The sequence below is a fragment of the Megalops cyprinoides genome, chromosome 20 (genome assembly GCF_013368585.1).
Source record: "Megalops cyprinoides isolate fMegCyp1 chromosome 20, fMegCyp1.pri, whole genome shotgun sequence".
In the NCBI taxonomy this organism is placed as follows: domain Eukaryota; kingdom Metazoa; phylum Chordata; class Actinopteri; order Elopiformes; family Megalopidae; genus Megalops; species Megalops cyprinoides.
In genome coordinates, this window is record NC_050602.1 from 19,002,099 (window position 1) to 19,027,330 (window position 25,232).

Genomic DNA, 25,232 nt, shown 5'->3' on the forward strand with positions numbered 1-25,232 from the left:
AGTTCTTAGTTTTGCACCATGAACTTCTAATTGCTACAATTATACCATTGATAACTGCGTAATTATTCACATGCCTGTGCTGCTTGCTGAGATTGGAGTGTCTGCTGGGACGACTGGAGGACAATGATTGAAACATAGGTTGAAAGCCTGTCTCACAGTGGAGCAAAATTCCAGGCCTCATTCACAATGCCTGTATCCAGGGAATACTGAAAGCCAAATCATTATAAAGCTTTTAATGGATTTGAATAATCCAGATTGGTTCTCCAGTATTGGTGGCATGCATTCACAAGTGCCCCAGCCTCTTTCTTTCCTCCTCTCTCTGCCTCTCTCTCTTCCTGCCTATATTTCTCCCTGACCTCTCTTCTCCCTCTTTCTCATTTCATCCCGTCTTCCTGCTCCCAGTTCAATTAAATTCAGCTCATTTTGCTTCACTCGTCTACTTTATTGGCATGAAATACATTTTGTGTATATAATAATAATATTGCCAAATCGTATTAAACTATACAAAAACAACTATATATGTAACCCAATGAACCTTTGTAAAACTGAACATGCTAATTTTAAAATTGACAGTTATAATCACCAATTGATGCTTTTGTAATAAAAGACATGCCAGTGTAATCATTTAATTGCTATTAGTGCTAGGTGGTTACTCACTGTCCCTCAGGGCAGGCTGAGATGTCCAGAGCTGCTAGTGAGGCGGTTGGTCCTTCCTATAACAGAACCTTTTTCTATAACAGAACCAGTTTTTTTGCTTGAAACTGAAATTCCTCCTAATTTAAGACAATGTGTTGAAAAAGTTTTCTTTGTTTTTTAACGTTTTCCACTGTCTCTAACTCTCTATCTCTAACAGTCCTGTCATGCGGTGATCATGTAAACCGTCTTTGACTGGTAGCCATGGCTTTTTGTGTCTGTCCATGTCTGCTCAGTTACTGGATTGTGATCACTGATGCTGTACTTGGTCAGTATCTGTCCCTGCTTTGTCTCTCTGACAGTGAAGAGATACTCCCCTAGTGTGTATTCCCAGTTTAAGGTGTCATTGAGTTGAGTTTATTTTGTGATTTCTCTAATTTCTCTGTCTTTCTAGTACAAACAAGTAGAGCAGTACATGTCCTTCCATAAACTGCCGGCTGACTTCCGACAGAAAATCCATGACTACTATGAGCACAGGTACCAAGGGAAGATGTTTGATGAGGAAAGCATTCTGGGAGAACTCAACGAGCCCTTGCGAGAGGTGAGACAGAAACCCTTGGGGAGGGCACCCCACACCCTCATATGCTCACACTCACTGGTCTGGGAGTGTTGTTAGCCTGGTCTGACAATGTTGTTCATTCAGCTTGAATGGATACACTTCTGATCTTTTGTGTTGGAAGTCATTCTGGATCAGAGCGTCTGCTAAATGAGTGTAATGTACTGTATATATTTTGTATATTAAAAAACAATAGATGCACACAGTACAGCAGCCTTACCACACCACACCATGTCATTTACCTTTTATTTCTCCCCTCTAGGAAATTGTTAACTTCAACTGCAGGAAGCTGGTGGCCTCCATGCCCCTGTTCGCCAACGCCGAGCCCAACTTCGTCACGGCCATGCTGACGAAGCTGCGCTTCGAGGTCTTCCAGCCCAGGGACTACATCATCCGTGAGGGCACCATCGGCAAGAAGATGTACTTCATCCAGCACGGGGTGGTGAGCGTGCTGACCAAAGGCACCATGGGAATGAAGCTCTCTGACGGCTCCTACTTTGGAGGTACAGTCCAAACCATGCTCTGTTCCCAATGCCATTGAAATTTACATCATGAACAGCTGTATGCTTTGTAGTTTTCATACTTTTCATACTCATAGAGTTTACATAATATACAGTTAGCAAAATCATGTTACGGTATCTATTAAAAAGAAAGAATATCAGGGTATCTATCATAATTAAATGTAATTTTCATGGAATATATGGGGTATTCTTATATGGGGTATAAGCAATATGCATTTACATTGCAGGGTCACAAACACTTCCCCAACCATCTGCCTGTCTTCCTCCACTGTACATCTTTGTGCTGTTCTGAATGATTTTATAATATATTTTTCAATAAAAACAACTATATCCAGTGCTTTTGATTACACTGTTAAAAATACTAACTGGCTATTTGCTGGCTGTTATAATTGCCTCTGCTGGTTATGTTCACCCAAGGTATCACTGTCACAATCACTGTAAGGTTTATGCTAATTCATGTAAAATTACTGTGGTGAGAAAAGAATAGAAGCTCACTGCCCAAAGCATTTAACCGTGTAACGAGTGTCCACCTACCTGGTAGTTTGACCCAGTTTCAGGGCATCCCCTCATACATGTTTAAGGCCTGACAGCTGCTGCTGACCCAGAAAAAAAGGGCCGCAGTTCTTCCAGATGTCTCTGGGCCCAGTCCAGTCCAGTCTCATTTATCCTAGCTCCGACAGCAATGTACATTAAAAGCCAGGAGCCATTGGTAGAGAAAGGATCTCTCAGATACAGAGCACATGTGGCTAATTAATAACACCCAGTTGGCCGCACAGAACGGTCATGACAGAGCTAATTGTAAGGTGCACTATACATTTACTCAGCGGGGCTCCTCGTGCCACAGGAGAGCCAGCACAAGGACAAGCAGACATTAATCTTGTCACGCCTTCCAGTCCAATGTAGTTCTTGTGGTTGTCTGACATCATTCTTCTTTGCATAAAGACTATTCAATACATTACTCTGTTCGCAATTGCATTACAGAACTATTTTCCCCTGTAACTGCGATGTAAACATTCAATACTATAAATTAGTGTCAGTTTAATCTTGGTTTAAGGTATCAGATAATTTAGATAATGCAGGTAATTTAGCTGTAATGTATTAGCAGAGTGAAATGTTTGTGACAGTGTAGATGCCCTATAGCTTATTCAGTGTAACCACAGTGTGCTTTCAATAACATAAATAGGTGTTAGGGCGTTTCATTTCCTGCACAGAATTCTGTCTTGATTCTAGTGACTGCAGAGCTTATCACATTGCGTAAGAGATCTCAAAACATCTTAAATTGCATAAAACATCTTAAATTGGTAACTGAAAGTTATGGATGGTGTGCACAGCTGTTGGAGTACGCAGAGATGGAGGTGACCCCAAATACAGTGGAGTACACAGATTGCCATTATACTGCAGGCGATCCTTTTTTACACATTGGGCCAGCTGGGTGATTAATGAAGATATTGGAGCAAAACTAGTGCAAAATAGATGCCATTATAGAGAAGCCATTCCCATTAATTCTGTGTCTGTGCTGCAGTAATATGTGCCAGTCTCTGGCGACCCTGAGGAAGTTTCCTGTGTCTTATCATCTGGTGGCTCAAGCTGCCATGTTAAAACAGGCCTCATAAAACCAGGAATAAAAATGACTTTGGAATTTTTAAGTTAAAAAATTGATTTAAAATTTTAGATTTTTAAAGTCTGTTATCAAGGTTTGCAGGCTCTGGTCCACAGTCCCACATATTTTTCCACTGTACTTATTTTAAGATAAGTCTTATAAGACTGTACAAGTCTATATAAGTCTTTTCAGTCTGAGTCAATGGTTATTGAAGTGCTGTTTTGTACGCTTTGTTCAAATGTGTTAACGACATCTTCTGTATTTGTACTGTCAGCCTTACTGTATGGAGAACATACATCACTTTGTAAGTTGCTCTGGATAAGAGCATCCATCAAATTAATTAAGGGAATTCTAACTTTACATCGACTAATTAGCTCTTTATCCATCAAAGATAAAAGTATTTAATCTCAGCTACGCCGCAGGGTCTTCGCTGCGTTTGTGAATTTTAATGCAGTCCCTGTGTTTGCTGGTACACCCCCTTCCCCTTCTAATTAGCCCACTCCAATGGGATGGAGGGCCACTAATGCCCCCTGTATTTAACCTACCCCAGGCTGTTTTATTTGTAGGCGTGGGTCCCTTGAGAGGAGGAGCCAAAGCCTTACAGTATCGCGCAAGCAGCTGTTCGTTCATTAATAATAGTTTATTTATGTTAGCTTTTCCCAAGAGACAACCAGGAGTATATAAAGTATATAAAGTATATTCCATACAGTTGTCCACAGCAAGTTGGAAATGAGTCTGAAGTGAGGGTTTCTCAGCCAAGTATACATAAAGAGAGATAAGTGTATGTGTGTCTGTTGCACTGACCATGCACCAATGTTTGATCATCGGCAGTAAGCATTAGTGTCTGATTGAATCACACATTCCTATGCAGACGTGGTGTGCCATCTTGACGAGGTCAAGTGGAGAATGCAAATGTGAAGTGTCACCTTCATGAGATCAAGTAGTAGAAACATATGAAAACGGAGAGCATACGCAGTTTCACAGCTTCAGTTTGCTGGTTGAAATCCATCTCTTTCCCAGAGATCTGCCTGCTGACGCGAGGTAGGCGCACCGCCAGCGTCCGAGCCGAGACCTACTGCCGCCTCTACTCGCTCTCCGTCGACAACTTCAATGAGGTGCTGGAGGAGTACCCCATGATGAGGAGAGCCTTCGAGACTGTGGCCATTGACCGACTCAACCGCATAGGTGCCGCTCCCTGTTGGCTGGTTTCATTACATTACAGTACATTACATGAGTTTAGGAGATGCTCTTATCCAGAGCGACTACCAGCACAATAGAACAGAAGTGTACCCATTCAAATTAAATGAGCAACAGTGGCAGACCAGGCTAACAACACCCACAGACTAGTAGTGTGAGCATAACACCTTTCAGGCCCTACCACGATTTCACTTGTGCACCCTGACTAGGCAACAGAAGCCAAGTACACTAGAACATCACAATATGACACATAAAATAAACGTCAATGAAAACATAAATTTCATGAGAACATAAGAGGTTTAACTGCAAGAACAAGCTGTTCAGGCTCATCATTTTGCCTGTAGTCGAGAGTGCATCTAGTACTGTATCAAGCCTGGTTTTGAATACTATAAGGGCCACTGATCCCTCTACAAATCCTGCTAAGCTATTCCATGCATTAACAATGCTCTGTGTGATTAAAAAAAAACCTCTCACTAGTGTCAGTGTAAAATTTCCTCTTAACCACTGTTAATTTTACCTTTAAGCCCATAGCCTGCCTATATCCTCTTGTCCAATAGACAGAACTAAGCTTGAAATAGGTTCTGTTGTGCACTTTATTAATCCCATTGAAATAAAAAAAATCTATCAAATCTTAATTTACTGGGAAGAAATTTTTTTTTTTTTTCAGCAAAAGATTAAGTGTAGAATCTCCTTTCACAACTTCAGTGTCTGCACTAGGGAGGTAAAAAAAATAGGTTATAAAATTCATGTAAACACCTTATTCCATTAACCATAACGTGAATAAGCCAGTATTCTGGCTATGAGAAACCCAAACAAGACATGTGGGACAGTCCCCTCCTTGAGTCATGAGTCATGTAAACACCTTATTCAGAGTATCCCTCCTTTAAGCTTGCATGTGTGCTGTTTTCCAGGGAATCTTGAGTCATAATTCACTTGCTAGTTAGTTGTTATGGGTGAAAAAAACTTGAATTTTTGATGTAACAAGTAGACAATAAGTTATTTTGCAAAAGTGCTGATAAAACAACACAAGATAATGAAGAGCAATAATCTTTTGAGCTATTCTTCCAACTAAGACAGTTAGCAGGAAAATTCATGCCTGTCTTTTACATTGGTTATTTTGAATACTTTAATTGCCATGTACACTGAAAAATTAGTGATGGTTGTAATCAGCCTATGAGCCTGCATGTAAACATCTTATCTGTAATATGACTGGAACCAGGGTAAAGACCCCATGAATACTGTGTACATGTATCTTTTATCAGTGCTTGTCAGGATGTAATTAATAACTGGCAGGTAACATAAATATGAATGTTAATCCTGGGGATGTATCAAGGCAGGAGGAATATAATGGCAAGTGCTTGTTCATTGTTATTGCTAAATTGGAAAGCAAGGGGAGGTGAGCTAGATGAGATGTGTGTGAGGTTTCTGAGATGTGCGTAAGGTAATTGAGATGTCTGTGAGGTAAGTGAGATGTATGTGAGGTAGGCGATGTGTGTGGGAGTATGGTGAGGGATTGGCTGGGCTTGGCTGCTGCGTGTGGCGCGTCAGTCCTCCCAATGCGCAGCCGGCCCTCCAGCTCCGAATGACGTCACTCATACTGTGACTCAGCAAAAAAAAAAAAAAAAAACAACAGACTGCAGCCTCCACAGGAGGGGAGGCAGGTGTGAGTGTGAGTGTGTCTGCGAGTGTGTGTGTGTGTGTGTGTGTGTGTGTGTGTGTGTGTGTGTGTGTGTGTGTGTGTGTGTGTGTCTGCGAGTGTGTGTGTGTGTGTGTGGGGGGGGGGGGGGGTGTGATATTGGGAGGCAATAGAATTCTGAGACATAAATGGAATTCTAACCCTTTAGTACCCCTTAAGACACACATATATACATACGCACGCGCACACACACGCACACACACACACACACACACACACACACACACACACACACACACACACACACACACACACACACATTCACTCATAGCTCTATAAACACAAAACACTCATACACACAGACACAGCCGCAATCAGGAATGAAATTTTATTGGCTCAGGTCCAAACCCTGCTGGGTAAACCTCACGCTTGCCCTCTCCTGCTGTGCAGTTGTGGTACTAGAGAAAGCTAGGGAATATGTGGGCAAATCAATTATAACTTTTAGCCATTTAATAGCTTCACTGTTCCATATTCATTTTACAGGGATTATTCAGTTACAAATGGGGTGTAATGCTGTGCTATCTGATGTCTACAAGCGACAAGCAAACAATCAGATTAGCTGAATGGGTTTGAATGATTATTTCCTGTAAAATAATGGTGATCATGCACATTGAATTATAACTGGCTAGTAACCGCCTTTCGATGAGAAGGCTGTAATTAATTAATTAATCATAGAGATTACGTGTGGGGAGAAGCTATTTCAGACCCAACAGCACTCTCTTGTCTGTCACTGTGCAGGAAAGAAGAACTCCATCCTGATGCACAAAGTCCAGCACGACCTCAACTCCGGCGTCTTCAACAACCACGAGAATGAGCTGATCCAGGAGATTGTCAAGTATGACCGTGAGATGGTGCAGCTGGTCGACCTGCAGCGGTCACGGGCCATGTCTATGACTCCGCCCACCCAGGGGACCATTTTTGGCCCGGCGGGCCAGCCCCAGTCGGGCTCCGCCATCGCCACCCTACAGCAGGCGGTGGCCATGAGCTTCTGCCCGCAGATGGTGAGCCCTCTGGTGGGCCCCATGTCCCTGCAGTCCCCAAGGATGGTGCGGCGGTTCCAGGTGGTCCAGAACCTGTCCAGCCCCGTCTCAGCATCCCCCCTCCAATCCCAGCAGCCCTCTGCCGGGGCCTTCGCCTCCGCCATCTCCAGCCCGCCCGTTCAGAGCCCGCTGGCGGCCGGGGGGCGGACTTTCCAGTACGGCCCTGGCTCCGCGGCAGGCCTCTCGGGTTCCCAGCTCTCCCTGGTGCAGCACCACGCCCCCGGCCCCACACAGCGCACCGCCTCTCATAAGAGCACCCACCCCTTGCAGGGGGGCGCCTTGGGCCAGGACACCAGGGCGCTGTCTGCCTCTCAGTCCTCCCTCCCCCAGGAAGGAGCTCCTCCTGCTTCCCCCAGCCAGCCCCCGTCTCCCACTGTCGGACCTGCCCAGGCACAGCCCAGCATGCCCGGCCCCCCTGGGCTCAGGGGCAGTGTGCCACAGAAGGCGCCGCTGCCACCCAAGATGCCGACGGGGTCGTTTTCCTCCGTCTCGCCCTCGGAGGCCCCTCCGGGGAAGGGGACGGTCACAGGACCCAGCCCACTGGACCCGGGGGCGCCCAAGAAAGATTCCGTTGTCAGCCTTTCCGAAACAGATCCGGCCAGGTCATGCCTATCTTCCAACTTGTGACCTGAGCATAGCTGTATGGCGAGGGCCTGTGGCCCATTGAGCCTTAAAGCTTCCCCCACTCCCTGTTGCACTCTGAATCTTACAATCTGAATGTATGTATGTGTGCTGCACCGGCGGTGATGGGGAGTAAGTGGAACTATGACACTATGTATCACTAACAATATAGTCTGTACAGATGAATAATCAACAAAGGCGGGGGTGTTTCCACTCTACAGACACACGCAGATGTGGTCATGCCTTTCCACATTCTGCCACCAAATGCCTCCTTAATTTGCTTTCTTTATTGTAAAACGTAGTCCAAAACATAATGAATATACCTGTCACATGCTGTATAAAATCCAAACAGTGCAAATTAGACTGAACAAGGACAGAGGAGGTACCAGCAGCCTGCTTCAGATAACAGTTGTGAAACATTCTGGTGTTGTTTTCATGTATAAACTATCATAGAAAAAATAACTAGGTGTTCTACTCACGACACTGTTATCTCAGCATTGTTTTAATGAAAATGGAAAAAAAGACTCATATTTTAGACCGCTGGTCGATCTTAAATCGATATATGTAAATAGAAAAAGAAAAGGGGAAAAAAATATTTATCTTCATTGTTTTTTCTCTAGACCAAAGTTGAGCTCAAACACAAAGTTGGGTTGTGTCTATGTCAACTGGGAAAAAAAAAATATGAGAGAAAAAAATGCCATTTGTTTAACTGCCTTGATTCTGACTTTAGAAGCCATATTCTTGGTTCATGCGTGTGCTGGTTTCTCCGTTTCTCGAAACGGAGTCGAGCATTATTTCTATTACTTGAATTTTTGTCATGCCTGCTCGTTACTTCAGATGTGTTCAACACAGTGACACAGGCCCTGTTCCGCTGCTTTTTTTGGTTGTGCGTGTCTGTCGTAGTGAAACTGTCTCTTCAGCTAGTGTTGGGTAACCCAGGTGTAAAGTTGGTGAGAATTAAGCTATGACTCATCAAGTGTACTCACAAACTGGTGTATGCATGTGCCCTGGAAATGGATTTACACTTTTGGCAATACATTGACCCTGCCTTACATAATGACCATTGCTTTATGTGTGGGAAATGTTTCAGCAGAAGTTAAAACCTGATGTTGTCACTGACTGTGAGTGGTTTGGTTGGGTTGATATGTGATTTTTTTTTTTTTTGTTTCATAGTGTATCCTAAAATTATGACAATTTTTTATAATATAACCTCCTTCTAAAAGTCCTGATGCTGTAAAAGTCCTGGCAGCCTTTTGGTATTGACCACAGGCATGTTAATAGTGGCTAATGTGATCTCACACCTGTGAATATTACATGCCAATGTTCCAGACATGGAGAGGCTTTTAACTGTCGCACTGCCAGTTCAGTCTGTCTGTATTTGAAATGATTTTGAATAAGGCTCCATTTCTGAGTCCAATACATAACACTGAGCTCTTTCCTTACCTCCTGTAAATGTTGGAATAAGCTCAGGGGTATGTTTAATGTATTTTTAAAATTTATTTAGTCACTACCCTTATCCAGAGAGACTTACATATCATCTATTTATATAGCTGGATATTTACTGAAACAAATTCAGGTTCGGTATTTTGCTTGAGGGTATAAGAGGAGTCCCAAATGGGAAACTAACAGGATCAGGGGTCTGTTTAATTCACATATATGAAGATCAGGCCCCGCACACGTTAGACCAATATTTCGATGTTGCCACAGCTCAGCTTGTGGTCTCATAAAAATAGTTTGCCATGTTGATTTTGGCGCTTTTGGCCCCTGTGTTCTTTCTAACCTCCATACTCCACCTTATCTGGTTGGTAGCAAATGGTTCCTATGCTGTCTACGTTACTATGCTACGCTATGTTCTATGGTCTAGCTATTCGACCCATCATAAATATTTTTAAAAAGGATATCAGAACACAGCTCCCGCAATAGAAGAAATACAACTTTCAGTGTGAAGCACAGGGAGTTGAAAACCTGGTTGGTATGTAGAATATCTGTGGTAGCACACTCATGTTGCCCCTGGACCTCTTTGACTCCTGTCATCAATCATTGACCCACTGTTGGTACTTTACATGAATATGCCAGCATTTGCTACTGTCCACGGATTTGTGTTCCAACTGACAGAGGACTCAAGGGCCTCTCCCAGTCCTCAAAACCAGCTGGTGTGAGGTCAGAGACAGCCACACTGTGACTGTCTGTTTGATCTTGTACAGGGAATCCAGAAAGGTCATTTTTTCAAACGCTATAACTCCATAAAGCCCTCGTTGGCTCTTTTGGCTTTAGACTCTCTGTCCTCTTTTTTTCGCTCCAGCTCAGCTTCAAACATTGCGGTTTTCCCCTCTGAACTGGTTCAGTGGCTTTGTGAAGGAGCGACTTGCTTTCCTCCTGATATGGGGCATGAGAAGATTGTGGGTTAATGTCCCAGACAAATCAAGCCAAAGACATATAAACAGTGCTCATATCCCATGGTTTTTATTGCAAAGTGGTTTAGTTGGCATTTCAGTTAATTTTATAGTTTAAATGTCATGTTTAATCATTACATTTGGTGACTTACTGAAAGCAGCATCATGGAGCTAAACCCTCTGAAAATTCTGTGTTAATATCATACCAGAATTTAATGACAATCCCAGGAGTGTGAGGAATGTCATCTGAATGCAAGAAGAAGCAGGTCTAAATATTGTTTTACGAAATCCACCCGTGTTTAATCTTGTCTTTTTTTTCTAGAAACTATTTATATAACCCCAAGATCTGGTTAGTCATAGTGGAAATACATCTTAATTCAGATCCATGTGTGACAGGTACAAATTTATCTTTGTTAAACACTAAGAGAATCCAAAACTGCAATATTTAGTTGATTTTAGTTCTGTGCAAGGATGGAAAATGTACAAACATATGCGATTTGGCAGCACATTACATTATGTAGTAATATTTCCTGATTTTTCTGGAGTAGTGGTTCAGCAACAATCAGGAAATCTGTTTAATTTAGAATAAAAAGTGAACTGTGTAATGATTGATGACATGAAGTCAAGAGCATCTGAAATTACAGCATTCTTCCAGTGTTTTGGCTCTTTGTGTTTGCGGAATGTCCTATTTTACAGCCTTTTAAAATTAATTATTACAATGAATAAATGAACGAATGAGTCAATCAGATTTTACTGACTTCATCATTTGCACAAACCTAAATATCAAAAAAGCAAAAGTTGAATGAATTTTTAGCTTTCTAGTTTATTTACTTATTTATTTATTTTTATTATTTTAATGCTCTTTTGATTTTGCAAGTGCAATATAAGTATCGTGTGTACATTTTTTTGTACATTTCTATTTATTGATAAAGATGATTCATTGAAATTTTTTTTTCTGTAACATTTTTTTTTTCTGTTTCACATGTTTGCAATAAGTCTTAAAGCAGTCATAAAACCACTAATGTTAGCATTTAATGGCTGTCATAAAAAACGGTTTGTCAAACTTGGGACTTCCTGCACACCTCATGTGGCAATTGTGGCAATTATTGGCAATTACTGGCAATTAGTGGCAATTATTCAAGTATTATCAGTATTTTTTTTTATCCAGCTTTTTTTATCCAGCTTTTTTATCCAGCTTTGCTCTGTTGCTGTAAACCTGCATCAAACACATTATGATTTTCTTATGTTTTACTCCATGATTAACAGTCATAATCTCTTTGAGTTATGGTCTCCATGGTGTCCTAACCACTGCATTTTTGGAAGCGCATTGATAACTATGGGTTGCTCAGAGTGTGGCAGGTCATGATGTACAATTGGTGAACAGCTATGCAGTGATGTTACTCTGTTTGTCATGAAGTAAATGCTTTCCTCTATGCTAGGCAGAAAGGCCTGCATTAAACCCCTTCACATTTACAGGTTCTGTATGGGAAGAACTGCTGCAACCTACACAGTGTTGGGTTTTCACTCCCATCAAGATGAATTGCAAGCAATAATACTTTTGAATCTGAGTCCCAGTAGTTAGTCTAGTTAGCGAAGAATTTTCTGAAATCTCTTGTTTCCCCACCAGGTTTAATGGTATTTGGCCGTTTCTTATTGTGCAATGAGTAACTGGTGCATGTTTGACACTTTAATGATGTTGTGAAGCTCTCGATTTGTTATTGTAGGGATGTCTGGTCATTTTAGTGGAGACAAGTTGAGTTGACTAAGAGGAATGACCTGTGATAACGATATCAGCTATGGCCTTGATATATCTGTAGCATTTCTGTGTGTTGAATGTACTGTATGCAAATGATGATGGATAACAGTGAATCAGACATCTTGTGCTACATGTATAATTCGAAACAACAAAACTATAAATAATGTAAAACGTTTCTGTTGATGAATATCTGAGGTGTATAGGTAAGATGTTCATCATATATGAATGTCAACTGATGCTGACTTGGACTTGGTAAGCACACTATGCTTGTGTGGAGAGACGCTGTGTCCCTTACTATATAGCAACCCCTGTGTGTGTGCCTCAGTATTCTGAGATTGTAAGAAAGTTTTTACCACTTCAGTCTCTCCAGGTGCCCACCCCCCCCCCCCCCCAAGAAAAAAAACAGGACCCACAGAACTGGTGGGACATTACCGTTCCATAGAAATGTTAAGGCTTTATTGATTCTCGTCAAAAACCAAAATTGTGATCATGATGGTCATCTTGCTCAGGTTTGCTTTCTTTTGTTTTATAGAATGTGTTATAGAATGATTTTGTCATCCTAGTAATGTGCATTTGTGTATGAATTTTGTGTGTTCCTTACGCTGGTATTTGTGTGAATCCTTCGCTATGACACATGCCCAAAGAGTCTGCTCTGGTTTTCCTAGTAGCCATGGATATTTCGCAGATATTCCATTTTTAAATGCGACTTTGTTCTGACAAAAAGCGGAGAAAGTGTGCAGCAAAATGATGAATGTTCATCCAAAAGGGCTCAAACTGATAACGCTGCAGAATGCAGGCATTAAGAAACAAAACTGCAATATGGATCATTACAAATACAATGTTAATATTTAATCCAGCATCAGTACATGTGAGTAAATGAGCTATTCACTGTCTGAGCAGTGCATATTGAAACTTTATTGCATATTGTATCATTTTCTGTTTTGCCACTGTGGCCCTCTCCAGAATATCATATTTACCAATATGTGTTAATGTTGGATAAAACATACAAATTTTTGGTGATTTATAATTCAGTCACCGTTGCTTTATTAAGCGTTTCTAATTGGAGCTTATAATAATGTGTCACGGAACCCTCCTGAATTCTTTTGTCGTAACGTTAGCCCTCCCCCCACTGACCTACAGACGCTGCCGCTTCTACCTGCTGCACACTACTGTAAATTAAGCTTAATGTTTCTGTGACAATCTCCATTCATTTTTCAAAGGTCACTGGCTTTGAGACAGGAATTTCATTAGCAGGCGCATTTAAATTTATTTGCTTTTTTTTTTTTTTTTTTCCCTCCAGAGGGAGCGGTTGATACCCAGTTGCCAGCGAAATCTAAATGAGTGAATATTTCCAGTGTGCGTTTTGCTGTGTGGGTGCACTGAAGTCCTCTCCCATGCTCCTTTGAGCCTACTCTTCCACAGCTGCTGATGTTATTGTAAAGGGTGAATGTGTGACGAGTGTGTGAGAGGGAGGGAGAGCCCTCTTCTCGAAATGCAGTGTTTTTAAAACCGAAAAAGGGAGCTGAAATTACTTAATTGATGCTACGGGCTGAGTGGAGCAGGTTTTTTTTTTTTTTTTTTGGAAGGCTTAGCTGTGTGGACAGAACCCGCGGCGAGCAAATACCGACTTTGCGCTGGTGGTTCGCATAACAGCGCAGCTGTCACTGAGAGAATCATGCTTTGTAATATCTATTGTCATGCATTGCCAGGTGTTTGGACGATGGGACGCCTTGGTACTGACCCTCACGTAAAATCAGGGTTTATATGTTTTTGAGTCCTTTTTGTGCCTCAGGGCACATGTATTGCATATTACCTAGTGCCTAGCATATGTACCTAGTTTTCACATAGTCTATTTTTGTGAGTGTGGCTTGAAAACCTCTCCAGCTGCAAATCCCTGTTGTGATTCAGTTTTCCTTGCAATATATGTAAAAAAAGAGACCATTAAATAGTATTTCCTAAACGAGTACAAACAAAAAAATTATGAATGAAAGTTTTCAGTGTAATTTTCCTTGATCAGGATACACAGACTGCACATGGAACATGTGGAAATGTCTCACACCAATTTTTAGTACCTGCAGCACTCGGCATAGTGGTACACAACAGAACTTGTGGGGACACCTTGTCCCGTTACAGCCTACAGTTATGCATCACCCAAACATCAATTACAATGTGAGGACAGGCCTGCAAATAATTCTAGCCGTACTTTACGACATCGGTGCAGGCAGGAGCGAGCAGTAGAGAGCAGAATTTAGGATGGTCCCACGGCAACAGATTACAACTCTGAGCCAATCAGTTCCAAGAATAAATCAAGGAACTCATTGAAAAGTGATACTTGGCAACATTGCTTATCAAAAACACAGGGTTGGAGCTTTCTGAAACAGTCCAAAAGTCTATAAATTCTGTAATTTGGAAAGAACCAAAAAGGTTAAAGTTATTAATAATTCCATTAAAATCGGAATGAAAGAATCTGAAGTCTCAGTTTCAGGATTTGGAAAGCCCATGTAGTGCACCCTCAGGAAGAGAGATTTCATAGGGTTTATTTTTCAGACTTTTCTGGTTCACATTTCACGTGGGATCTCCCAACTTCAAATACTGTGTGTTCTACTTAGAATGTACCTGTAGTGATTATATTTAAAAACATATGGGATAAAAAAAAGCTTTGTTCTTGCAATTTATATGTCTTAATAATATAATATAGCCTGCCAGTCTAATGTATGTAGCTGCTCCCTCTGTGTCGGTAGGTTTTTCAGTAATGTGTATTGTACACGTGTCTTTGTTTTCCTGCCCTCCGGTCCCATGTGAAAAACAGAACCAGACGCTGTGTGATTAGGGAAGAGGAAGGAGGGGTGCTGGCGGAAGGAGCCCTCACTGTGGGCGCAGTGAGAGGAAGCGATTCAGCATCTCACTCACCGAGTCTCAAGATAAAGAGCCTTCAGGCTTTGTAACCGGCTCTTTCAGAAATAGCTCCGCCGCTGTTTGACTACAATGAATAGGAGTCTGGCTTTCATTTTTGCATTCTATGCACTGAGAGTCTTTGTCGTTCTCTCAGAGAGGGAGAGAGAGGGAGAGAGGGGAGGTGTGGAGACCATCCTGAGTAACTCCTGCGCCAACTGTACTGCACTGATGTCCAAATAGACTCAGCACAGAACATACCGTCGTCTTTCTTAGTACGCTAATCAGTCTGTGGCAGTGTTGTCAACATGTTCCAAACAGAAATGCAGTAATCCTTGTGCAATAAAACATGAGAGCATTGGCGTATTGGCATGGAGTTGTGTTTCTTCTTTCATATTTGTGGTAATTGATTCCTTGCATTCAATTCGGCCTGCTGTTGTAAACCTTAGATTCTGCAGACAGTATTCTGCATGAATAATGTAGTTTATAGATGACGACCCTTTACAAACATACACACACACACACACACACATACTCATGCCCACATACAAATACACACACATGTTCCCACATGCATGTATATGTACATGTGCACACATACATATTTCCCCACACACAGGTTCAGTCTAGCTGCACAGTCATGCAGGGAATAAATACCACGGGGTGTTGCTGCAGATAGTGGCTGTGCTGCATCAGTGATGAGCCGTCTGTGTCTGTGAGCATCCCATTGGCGTGCGTCAGAGACAAGGGCAGCCCAAGGACGAGCTTTTCCAGAGATGCTCCGAGACACAGCGCACTGCTTCCTGGGTTCCCGTTATCTCTCCGTCCCTCCATCTCTCCCTGCTCTGTCTATCTCTCTAGGTATCTCTCCCTGCTCTGTCTGTCTGTCTCTAGGTATTTCTCCCTGCTCTATCCTTCCATCTCTCAGTACTCTTTCTGTCTATCCCTCCTTCTCTCGGTACTCTTTCTGTCTATCCCTCTTTCTCTCGGTACTCTTTCTGTCTCTGTAGGTATCTATCCCTGCTCTGTCTATCTATCTAGGTATCTCTCCCTGCTCTGTCTGTCTGTCTCTAGGTATTTCTCCCTGCTCTATCCTTCCATCTCTCTGTACTCTTTCTGTCTATCCCTCAATCTCTCAGTACTCTGTATATCCCTCCTTCTCTCTGTACTCTTTCTGTCTATCCCTCCTTCTCTCGGGACTCTTTCTGTCTATCCCTCCTTCTCTCTGTAGTCTTTCTGTCTATCCCTCCTTGTCCCAGCAGACATGCTGCAGACATCCATCTGTAGCACCGAATTAGAGCTCTCTTATAGTGGATAAAGACATACAAAACCACCCCTGCCCAACCCCCCCCCACTCCCAGACCTCCCCCATCTGACACTTCTGGCCAGCTTGCATGCCCAGAGCAGAGCCACATATGGCTGCAATGGTGGCACAGAACAGGAGGGAGAGGAGCGTGAGGAAGGAGAGGGAGACCAGTGGAAGGGCGGGGATGACCAGGTAGCCATGGTAAAAAGTAAAGTGAAACTGGAGATACATTTAATCTTTAATCATGCCAACCCCCCTTCTGCACACACATACACACACACTGCCGTGGGTGACCATTTAGCAGTATGTCGGAATTAAAGCCATCTTTTTTCACATTTCTCTGACTGAGTGAGATGTCAGCATGACTATGCCCCTGCATTACCATAAGGCATTGTAGAGTTGCACAATTCCCCTAAAATCTGTCATCGAACAAAGACCTTAATAATGTGTTTCAAAATTGGCTGAAGTTTTTCTGAAACATATTTTATAATAAATATTAATGTGGCCTGTGACTAACATTTTTTTTTTTCTGAGCAATGCTGACAGATTTCAGAATCATTCAGATGGTGAGTCTGACAGCAATCCAACAACTGCACAAGCCCAGGTTTTCGATTCTCTGCCCAGGGTTTTCTCCAAGCCAGCCTCTCGCCGCGAAAACCGCCGAAACTCGTATTTAAATCAACACAATTAATGCAACACAGATGGCTGTATCTCTGCTAAACAAAGACTTCCAAGGTTAAGCCGTGTCACTTTATGCTAAAAACACAGAAGGAACAAGCAGACAACATGTCCTCCCTCAGAAATGAGATCTCTTTCATGCCTCACTTGCTCTGCTGTAGGTATATGTCAGTAATATTAATAGCTCCTCTAAAGCGTTTCACACCTCTTTTATCTGCAGAAATATCTGCCCTCCGGGAACATGAGCGCTGACTTGGGCAAAACTGTCATCGCCACGCGTTATTGTCTTAATACGATAACAGAAAATGCGTGTGCCGTTTGCATTCGTAATTATTTATTTATTTGGAGGACACCCTTATCCAGAGTGAGTTACAGACTGTCATCGCAAGATGCATTAAACACGTATCACAGGTGAAATCTCTGCCTCAAGCCAAAGACGTCACCATCTGCATTCACGCTAAGCTCTGCAACCCTGTTAAATCTAATTGTGACACATTAAACATCATAAATGCATTTCGGTGTCTGGAAAGTCATTAGTGAGGCCTTTTTGTTTTTACATTATTGCAGTTTGAGCCAAGATAATGTCTTAATTAAACTTCTATAAGTGGCAGGAGCATGAATGGCCCTTGCTGCAAAGATGCACAGAAAAAGGAACTGTCACAAATCGCTCTGCAAATCTGAAGTGGCCGTCCAATTGTTCCCACTTAAGAGGGGCTAAATGGAAATGATACTAGCTTTTAGTCGCCCAGTTAACTCTCATGTTATACATAGATGGAGAGCCACTGGAGATTACCTCATAGTGTTGAAAACAAGTTTTACTGCTGTGTTAAATCATAACTACAATGTTAAAGGAACCAAACAAATCATTTTCTTTTTTCAAAGGTTGTTTGTTCATTTAGTGCTGAGGTCAAAAATGGACAAACTCAAAAATCTCACTGCTCATGCAATAGCTTTCTCAGTTTGAGACAGGTCGCCATGTAAACTACTTTTGAAAACCATATCATATTTCAAAGCAACAAGTCATTAAGAGTTCATTAACAGCTCAAAATAATAATAATTAATTTAATTTTAATTTTATTTTTTTCCTGTTTTTCTGAGATAGCCCTTAATAGTCATGAGTATTCAAGGTAAGCTATTTTGTGTGGTTCTTCTGGGAGAGGTCCTGTGCAACCATATGCTTGCCACTATGGTCTTGCTACAGTGTTAAAGTTGAGCAATTTTTACACATTGCCAAGGTTTTTTTTTTTTACCCATGAAAGATTTACACACTACAAATCACTCCTCTGCCCAAAGGCCAATATTATATTGATAGACTTTCCCTGAAAAAAGAAAATATTTGGTAAATCGGAAAAAAAGAAAGCATTACATGAAAAACAAGCGCATGGAGTCAAGGTAAACACCGAAGTTACATTTCTTTTATTAATATTTCGGATTAATGTCTCTCACCCTTTCTCCCTGTGGGCATCCAATTCAATGATTTGTTTTGGAGTACTTGTCAAAACTCTTATATCCCAAATATAAATGTCAGATTCTAAAATCAATATTCTGCTGTGGCTCTGAATTATTAAAAAAACGGAAAAATGAAAGTAACCACTTGAAGCCACTATGAGTTTAGAAAGTCAGACAAAATGAGCACACACACAGTCCAACATATAATTATATTAAATCCAATGTATAATCCTCATTTTCTGCCACAATTTCCCATAGGTTGCTACAATAACCACAAAATGTCATCAAATCATGAATGTTGAACACAGTATTGATTTTCAGATCAGAATAGGGTTATATCTCCTGTGGGAATATGATTGGGATATGCAGATCATGGGACAGGTTTATCTCGCTTAGCAGAAGCTAACATTAGTACACTACCCTGTTTATGTAAAGTGCTGAGCTCCTGTCTCACCAGGAAACTTTCAAGTACGTTAGGAAGACTGACTTAAGTCATTGAATATCACACACCCACAAGATCCACACACACCACCACAAATGAGTAAGCGATCAGCAAATGATGCGGAAGAGCCCAGCGGAGAGCAGCCAATCAGATCACCCGGATGCTGATGTGTCCTTGTCCCCCAGTGCTCCACGCGACTTAATTGCTTTGGGAAGATTGCCTGCCTCACTGCTTGGCTGTATTCAAGCTGAGGGAAAGGACACACTCTCTCTCTCCCTCTCTCTCTCTCTATCTCTCTCTCTCTCTCTCTCTCTCTCTCCCTCTCTCTCTTACACACACACACACACGTGTCCATACATGTGTCCATCCAGTCCATTAACCTCAAACAGCAAGCAATCAAAGGTTTGTGGCCGTGTAGGTGATTTGGCATCTTTTCAGATTTAAAATCTGAGCTCTATTGACATTTTCGAAGCCTGTTGCAGCTTAAATATTTAAGTTTTTGTGTTTTTTTTTAAACATTGCAAAGGGTTTGACGGAATATATTGAATCTACCTGCAGTGAAAACACACCTGCAGAGAGACGGACATCACCCTCGGCAACCAATTACACCTCTAACATACCAGTCCGGGTGTTCTGGTGCATGGAACCCAGTGTACGGGTCATTGGAAGCTCTCACCGCTTCACCTGGCAACACAGCTGGCTCCTGTGATGGTCAGGCAAAGGTTTTACAGTGACATGAATGTAAATGCTTCTGAAAGCCCTTTTCCGAAACGTGCCTTGAGCCTCATTTGCAGCCAGCATGTGACTTGGCCAATGTTCCTCTGCAGATAGAGAACGATCACGGTGTACTTCTTGAGTCCATTTGAGCATTAGTGCCGATGTTCTTTAGGAGAGGCGCCAAGGCACACAAAGCACAGGGCAAGTGAGGTGGCAATGCAGGCAGTCCCAGGAAAAGGAGGAGGTTCACAAGACTTGATACAGGTCTTTGCAATTTTTCACATGACTTTAACAATTATCAATAATTACCTTTGAAGGTTAATGTGATGGCCCTCATCAGAGCTATTCCAAACATTGCCTTTCTCAGCAACCAGCTATAAAAGGCTGAAAGGATTTATGTAGACATAATGAGGCATGATTTAGAACTTCAACACACACCAGGCAGGAGCTCGGATCTCCTGTAAAAATGCTGTGTAAGTGCAGTAAGGTAACAAGTGAGGCCACCAGAGAACAAAGGTACAGTGGACTGTGAGTGTTATGTTACACTTGGCAACGGTCATCTGCCTGTCACCACAGTGTGATTTCAACTGAAATTAGCAGAGCTCAGCAGCAATCAGTGACAGAGGCTTAATCTGGCCCTAAAACAGCAAAGCAGGAAAGAGGATCACTACAGTTTTCAGGGGAGCTCCAAACATACTGTACAGTAACCAAGAGAGCGATCTCTCAGTACTTCACGTCAAGAGTTCTGGTACTGCGCTGTTGAACTGATTGTTCCCCCACTAGAACTCCTCAGGTTTAATAGAAATTGGAACTCATTTTATGAACCAAGAATGAAAAACTAGCCTCTTTTACCACATCTCTCATCTGTAGTACTGTGAGATTCATTACACTCATCACATTATATTCATTCATTTACATTCATTCATTGCATTCATGAAAATGTGGGGTGTGGATGACGGAGGGGGATAGGGTCTATATTTGCTTTTACCCTGCGATGGAGGGGGGGGGGGTGCATGGGGGCAGAGACCAGCTGCTGCCCCTTCTATAGGTGTCCCAGCAGACCTAGGGTACAGCAGGATCCTGGACAACACTGCCCCCAGCTCTGATCTCAGGGGTTCTGCAGAACCTTGGACAGCACTCACCCCAGCTCTGATCACAGGAGTGCTGAAGGATAATGGACAGCTTTGATCCCAGTTATTTCCATTGAATTTGTTTTTCTTGTTATTGTCAGTTGCTTCACTCTGTAAGAGAGAATAACATGTCCGGGAGCAAGTTTACAGTCTTAAGTCATGTCCTTTTTATCCAACCACCACCCCTAACAGTGGCCACACCCCATATCAGGTCACATACCTCCAAAGAGGAAATCTTTTATATGATCACTTGTGTTATTGCAACCATTGATTCTCCATCAATGTTAATGGTTTCATATCCTATTCTTATTTTTCTGCCTCATGTTTTTCACATAATATCTTGGCCAGGTTAGTACAGTAAACCAATTAAATGATGTGGTTAAATAACAGTTAATGTCAAATGAAATGATTTGATTGGAGCCTGTGACACTTTTTCTGCATGCATCTGGGAACACTGCCTTGCAAATGACCTTAGATCTGTGGTCATGAAAATGCTGCCAGCCTCAATCCACCTCATCATTTATTAAACAAGTTTAATAAGGCATCTATCCTCCCAGGACACTCTAAAACTCAAACTGTGTGTGAATGAGGGAAAGAGGGTGGGTGTGTGTGTGTGTGTGTGTGTGTGTGTGTGTGTGTGTGTGTGTGTGTGTGTGTGTGTGTGTGTGTTTTATGTATCTATGTGCGGATGTGCATTTGTGTAGGGGATGGGGGTGGGGGGAGGGATATAATTGAAAAGTTTAACTGAAGGATCTGTCAATTGTCTAACAATTACCCGACAGCCTGTGAAATATTCACTGTCAATGTTGATGTCTCTCAGGATTTCAACTGTCATTTTATTCTGGATTACCCCCCCCCCCCCCCCCCTACACACACACACACACACACACACACACACACATACACACACACACACACGCACACACACACACACACACACACACACACACACACACACACACACACACACAAACGCACAGTAGAACACACTCAGGAGTTGACAGGGTGCTCCTCCGTTCTCTGATTTCAACGGGAAATCTTGCCCTGCACTTCCGCCAGCCTCTCAGTTGGCAGGGTGTCATTAGGAAGGAGATGGCTGTCAGTTTGGCTTAGTGTCTGCCGTCTGGCGGGGGCTGCCTCCCCTGTGAACACTAGCATTGGTGGCGGTGATTTCATACCGGCTGTATCCTCAGATATCCTCAGAGGAAGACGAACAGGGTGGGAATCAATCAGAGATTTGATGGGAGAGCCCTAGCCCCAGCAATGTTGCCGCTGGTGGCCTTGTTCATCCAGTTGGTGAGCTCTTCCCCCTGGACCATGATAGACTAATGACCCATTGCAGTGATCTGGACACTGAGCTGTAGGCAGCGTTTCTCTTCAGATGACATTTAAACCAAGGTCTTCACTTCCCAAACTACTGAAGTGTTGGACTGTTAACACACACAATTTATATGAGGAAAGTTAGGGTAACATCACTGAACATCCACTTAAATCAATTAAAAGCATTTGTGCCTTTGGTCCTTTCACCTATCACCAATAACGCTGCTGTTTACCCTACATTTAGAGCCCCAATATTTCATCAGAAAAGAGTAGACACTCTGAAGACAAATGTCCCATGAGCATTTCCATATATGTAATTTCACATCGCCGAATGGGTGTTTCAGGGTGTCATATTATGGGATTTAATTCGCCAGCTGGTGCAGTCAGTATGGTAAGACTTGCAAGATGCACATCTGGTGCAGTCTGATTTAATTTGAAAGTTCCTTCCTTCCTAATTAATTAAGTGAGGATGAAACATACCAGGAGTAATTTGACCAACTATGACACACACGCACGCACACAGGCATTAAACCACACACACACAATTAATGAATATTAATTGCAACATTTCAGTCTTTTTTTCAATGCGCATTGAAATTCAGAAAGAAGACGCACTGCTCTAAAAAGAGTAAGGCTATTTATCAAGCATCTGCCAGTCTGCCATTCCATGCTGTGAATGAAATACAAATTACTTTGTAATGGACATTTCACCCCCCTGGTTTAGCAGCAGGTTCTGGCAGCATTAATTTCTAATAATGAGTGCCTGGGTCCACACGCCTTCTGTAAATGATAATGTATGCTTCGGAGGAGGAGGGCTTGGCTGTTGTGTAAAAAAAAATGGTGACCTCTGATTCATTCCTTCGTCGCCCAGCTTCAAAGTCCGGATCCCGGGAGCAGAAGGCACTTTGTCAGGGCAGTGTGACAGGCTTGGCTTGGCACAGCCACAGACTCATTTGCACGGTCAAACTTTCAACATGCTGTAGCGTGTGAGCAACCTGAGGCTAACCTTGTATCCATTTCACACAACAGCTGGCCGTGGTTGCCCTCGGAAGACTGCAGGTTTCATACCCAGGTTGGGGCACTGCACCTGTGTCCTTTAATAAGGTATTTACCTGAACTGCTTAACATTACATTACATTATTGGCATTTAGGAGATGCTCTTATCCAGAGCAACTTACATAAGTCAGAGTTTCACATATTATCTATTTATACAGCTGGATATTTACTGTTAAGTACCGTGCCCAAGAGTACAACAGCAGTGCTCAAATGAAGAATTGAACCGCCAACCTTTTGGTTACAAGTCCTGTTTCTCCTTTGTATCTATTGTGGTACACCACAGCTCAACCTACAGTGAGACTGAATTTTAATTACTACAGTAAATGCTGAACTTTAAATATTGGTAAAAACATAATTAATATGCATCATCTTAAGTCTTACTGCATAAGGGAAACAGCTAAGTAGATGTAATTGTCGTACAAAGCGCACAAGCACACATAAATGACTTCAGCCTCACCACTGCAGCCGCAAATCTAACACTGATGGAGATTAATGGAGGAAGGAAGAAGGCAGGCAGACAATTACTTTAATGCCTAATCCGATGCAAAACAGTGTCATTTGAATATTCCCATTCGTTCTGGCAGGCTGATGAGCAGAGAATGTGCCTGAAAGCATCCGTTCTTGGCCGCGGCCCTAATGGCTTACCACCAAGGGACGGAAAAGGCGTCCGGAGAGAGCAAACGGCCTCTGTTAGTGGGGCGAGAGATGCTGAAATCAAGCCCATCGCGCAAGCACCCCCCCCCCACCACCACCCCTTCGGTGGAGCCATCGCCCTGTGTGACTGACTGCTCTCCGCATCAGCGGTGTCACATTCTCTCACCGTTTCATCTATCCCGCTCCACAGTGTGGTCTCTGAGAGTCACTGCGGTATGCAGGGAGGAAAAAAAAAAGCAGCCACAGGAAGAACCCTCAGCTCAAGGTGACCTTGAGCGGAGCTTTGGCTGCATCTGCAGTTGATAGTGCCACTGGGTATTTGTGCGACACAGTGCTCACCTCCTGGCTTTGTAACCAGATGGCTGTTGGTTCGAATTCTGGGTTGGGTTTCCTTGCTGTCCCCCTGAGTGACACGCTTTACCTGGTTTGCTTCAGTGAATATCCTGCAGTGTAAATGGAAACGTGGAATGAGTTAAAAAGGCATCTACAAATCAGTACCTTAAAACCTCCACCTGAGGCTTTGTGAGGACAATAGAAATGTTCCGTTTGTCCCTTTTTAAGCCAAAGAATCTGAAAGATTTTCTATAGAAGGTAGTCATCGATCTCAATGATTTATGAATCAATTTGAGCCTGTTATTTGCAGAACTGTTTTTTTTTTTTTGGGCCCCATGAGACAGGGAGTGATGGCTGACGGCAAATGAGGAGGAGAGACAGAACAGTGAAAGAGCTGGGAGAGAGAGAGGGAGAGGGAGTGGGAGAGAGGAGAAATAGGAGGCCTCGTTGTTTTTTTTTTTCTCAATGTCATTGAGTTTTGGTTTCTGCATCCCTGAGCTCATTGCAGGGATTGGAAACTAATGAGGTGCTGTTTACATTCTCCACTTCCAGTTCCTCCCCAGGGAGAGGCAATAAGGGGAGCAGACAGTGCAATCTCAAACTGCTGGAGCTCCGGCTCTTGGAGGAGATTGGAAACAGTAATAATATCACAGCGCCGATAGGAAACAGGTGAGTTAGCTTGGGTCAGGGCTATCTGTATTCACAGCTTTCTTTATTTTTCACAGGTTTTCCTTCATTGGGAACCCTACAAAAAGACACCCCCTAGGGTGGTTTCTATGAGAAAACAAACCCCCGGAGATGAGTCTGGTCAGATTGTGTCAGGCAATTATTATGGTGGCACTAAACTTCAAAGCAGCTCTGTTTTCCAGATGTTTCTTCCCATACACTTTATTTGATATGCAAATGAACAGCACTACATCACCTGAGGAGCATAGCTTTCCCATTCATTTTTTAAAATTTCTGCACTCATCTCTAGGAAGAAATGCGTGTATACTCACATTCTCGATCTCAATATTAGCTCTCAAAGCATGTTTAGGTGGCTGTCATTTTTGCTTTCTGCATGTAGTCCCCAGCAGGCATGGCAAGGTAGTTTGAGCCTCTTCTATCTCTGTGAAAGTGAAATGCATTCTGGAATTTGTAGGAGACTTTATTGGCATAGCGTTGTTCGTGAAACCAAGCTCC

General features: G+C 42.6%; 1 protein-coding gene across 1 annotated transcript in view; it reads left to right on the forward strand.

Annotated features, from left to right (window-relative positions):
• Positions 1 to 8,421, forward strand: part of LOC118795986 (potassium/sodium hyperpolarization-activated cyclic nucleotide-gated channel 2-like) — a 40,787-nt gene extending 32,366 nt beyond the window's left edge. The window contains exons 5-8 of the mRNA XM_036554811.1: positions 1,088 to 1,234; positions 1,512 to 1,752; positions 4,391 to 4,555; positions 7,002 to 8,421. Of these exons, the coding sequence (XP_036410704.1) occupies positions 1,088 to 1,234; positions 1,512 to 1,752; positions 4,391 to 4,555; positions 7,002 to 7,930 (1,482 nt within the window). The 3' untranslated portion in view covers positions 7,931 to 8,421. The remainder of the gene's footprint in view (positions 1 to 1,087; positions 1,235 to 1,511; positions 1,753 to 4,390; positions 4,556 to 7,001) is intronic.
• The last annotated feature ends 16,811 nt before the right edge of the window (positions 8,422 to 25,232 follow it).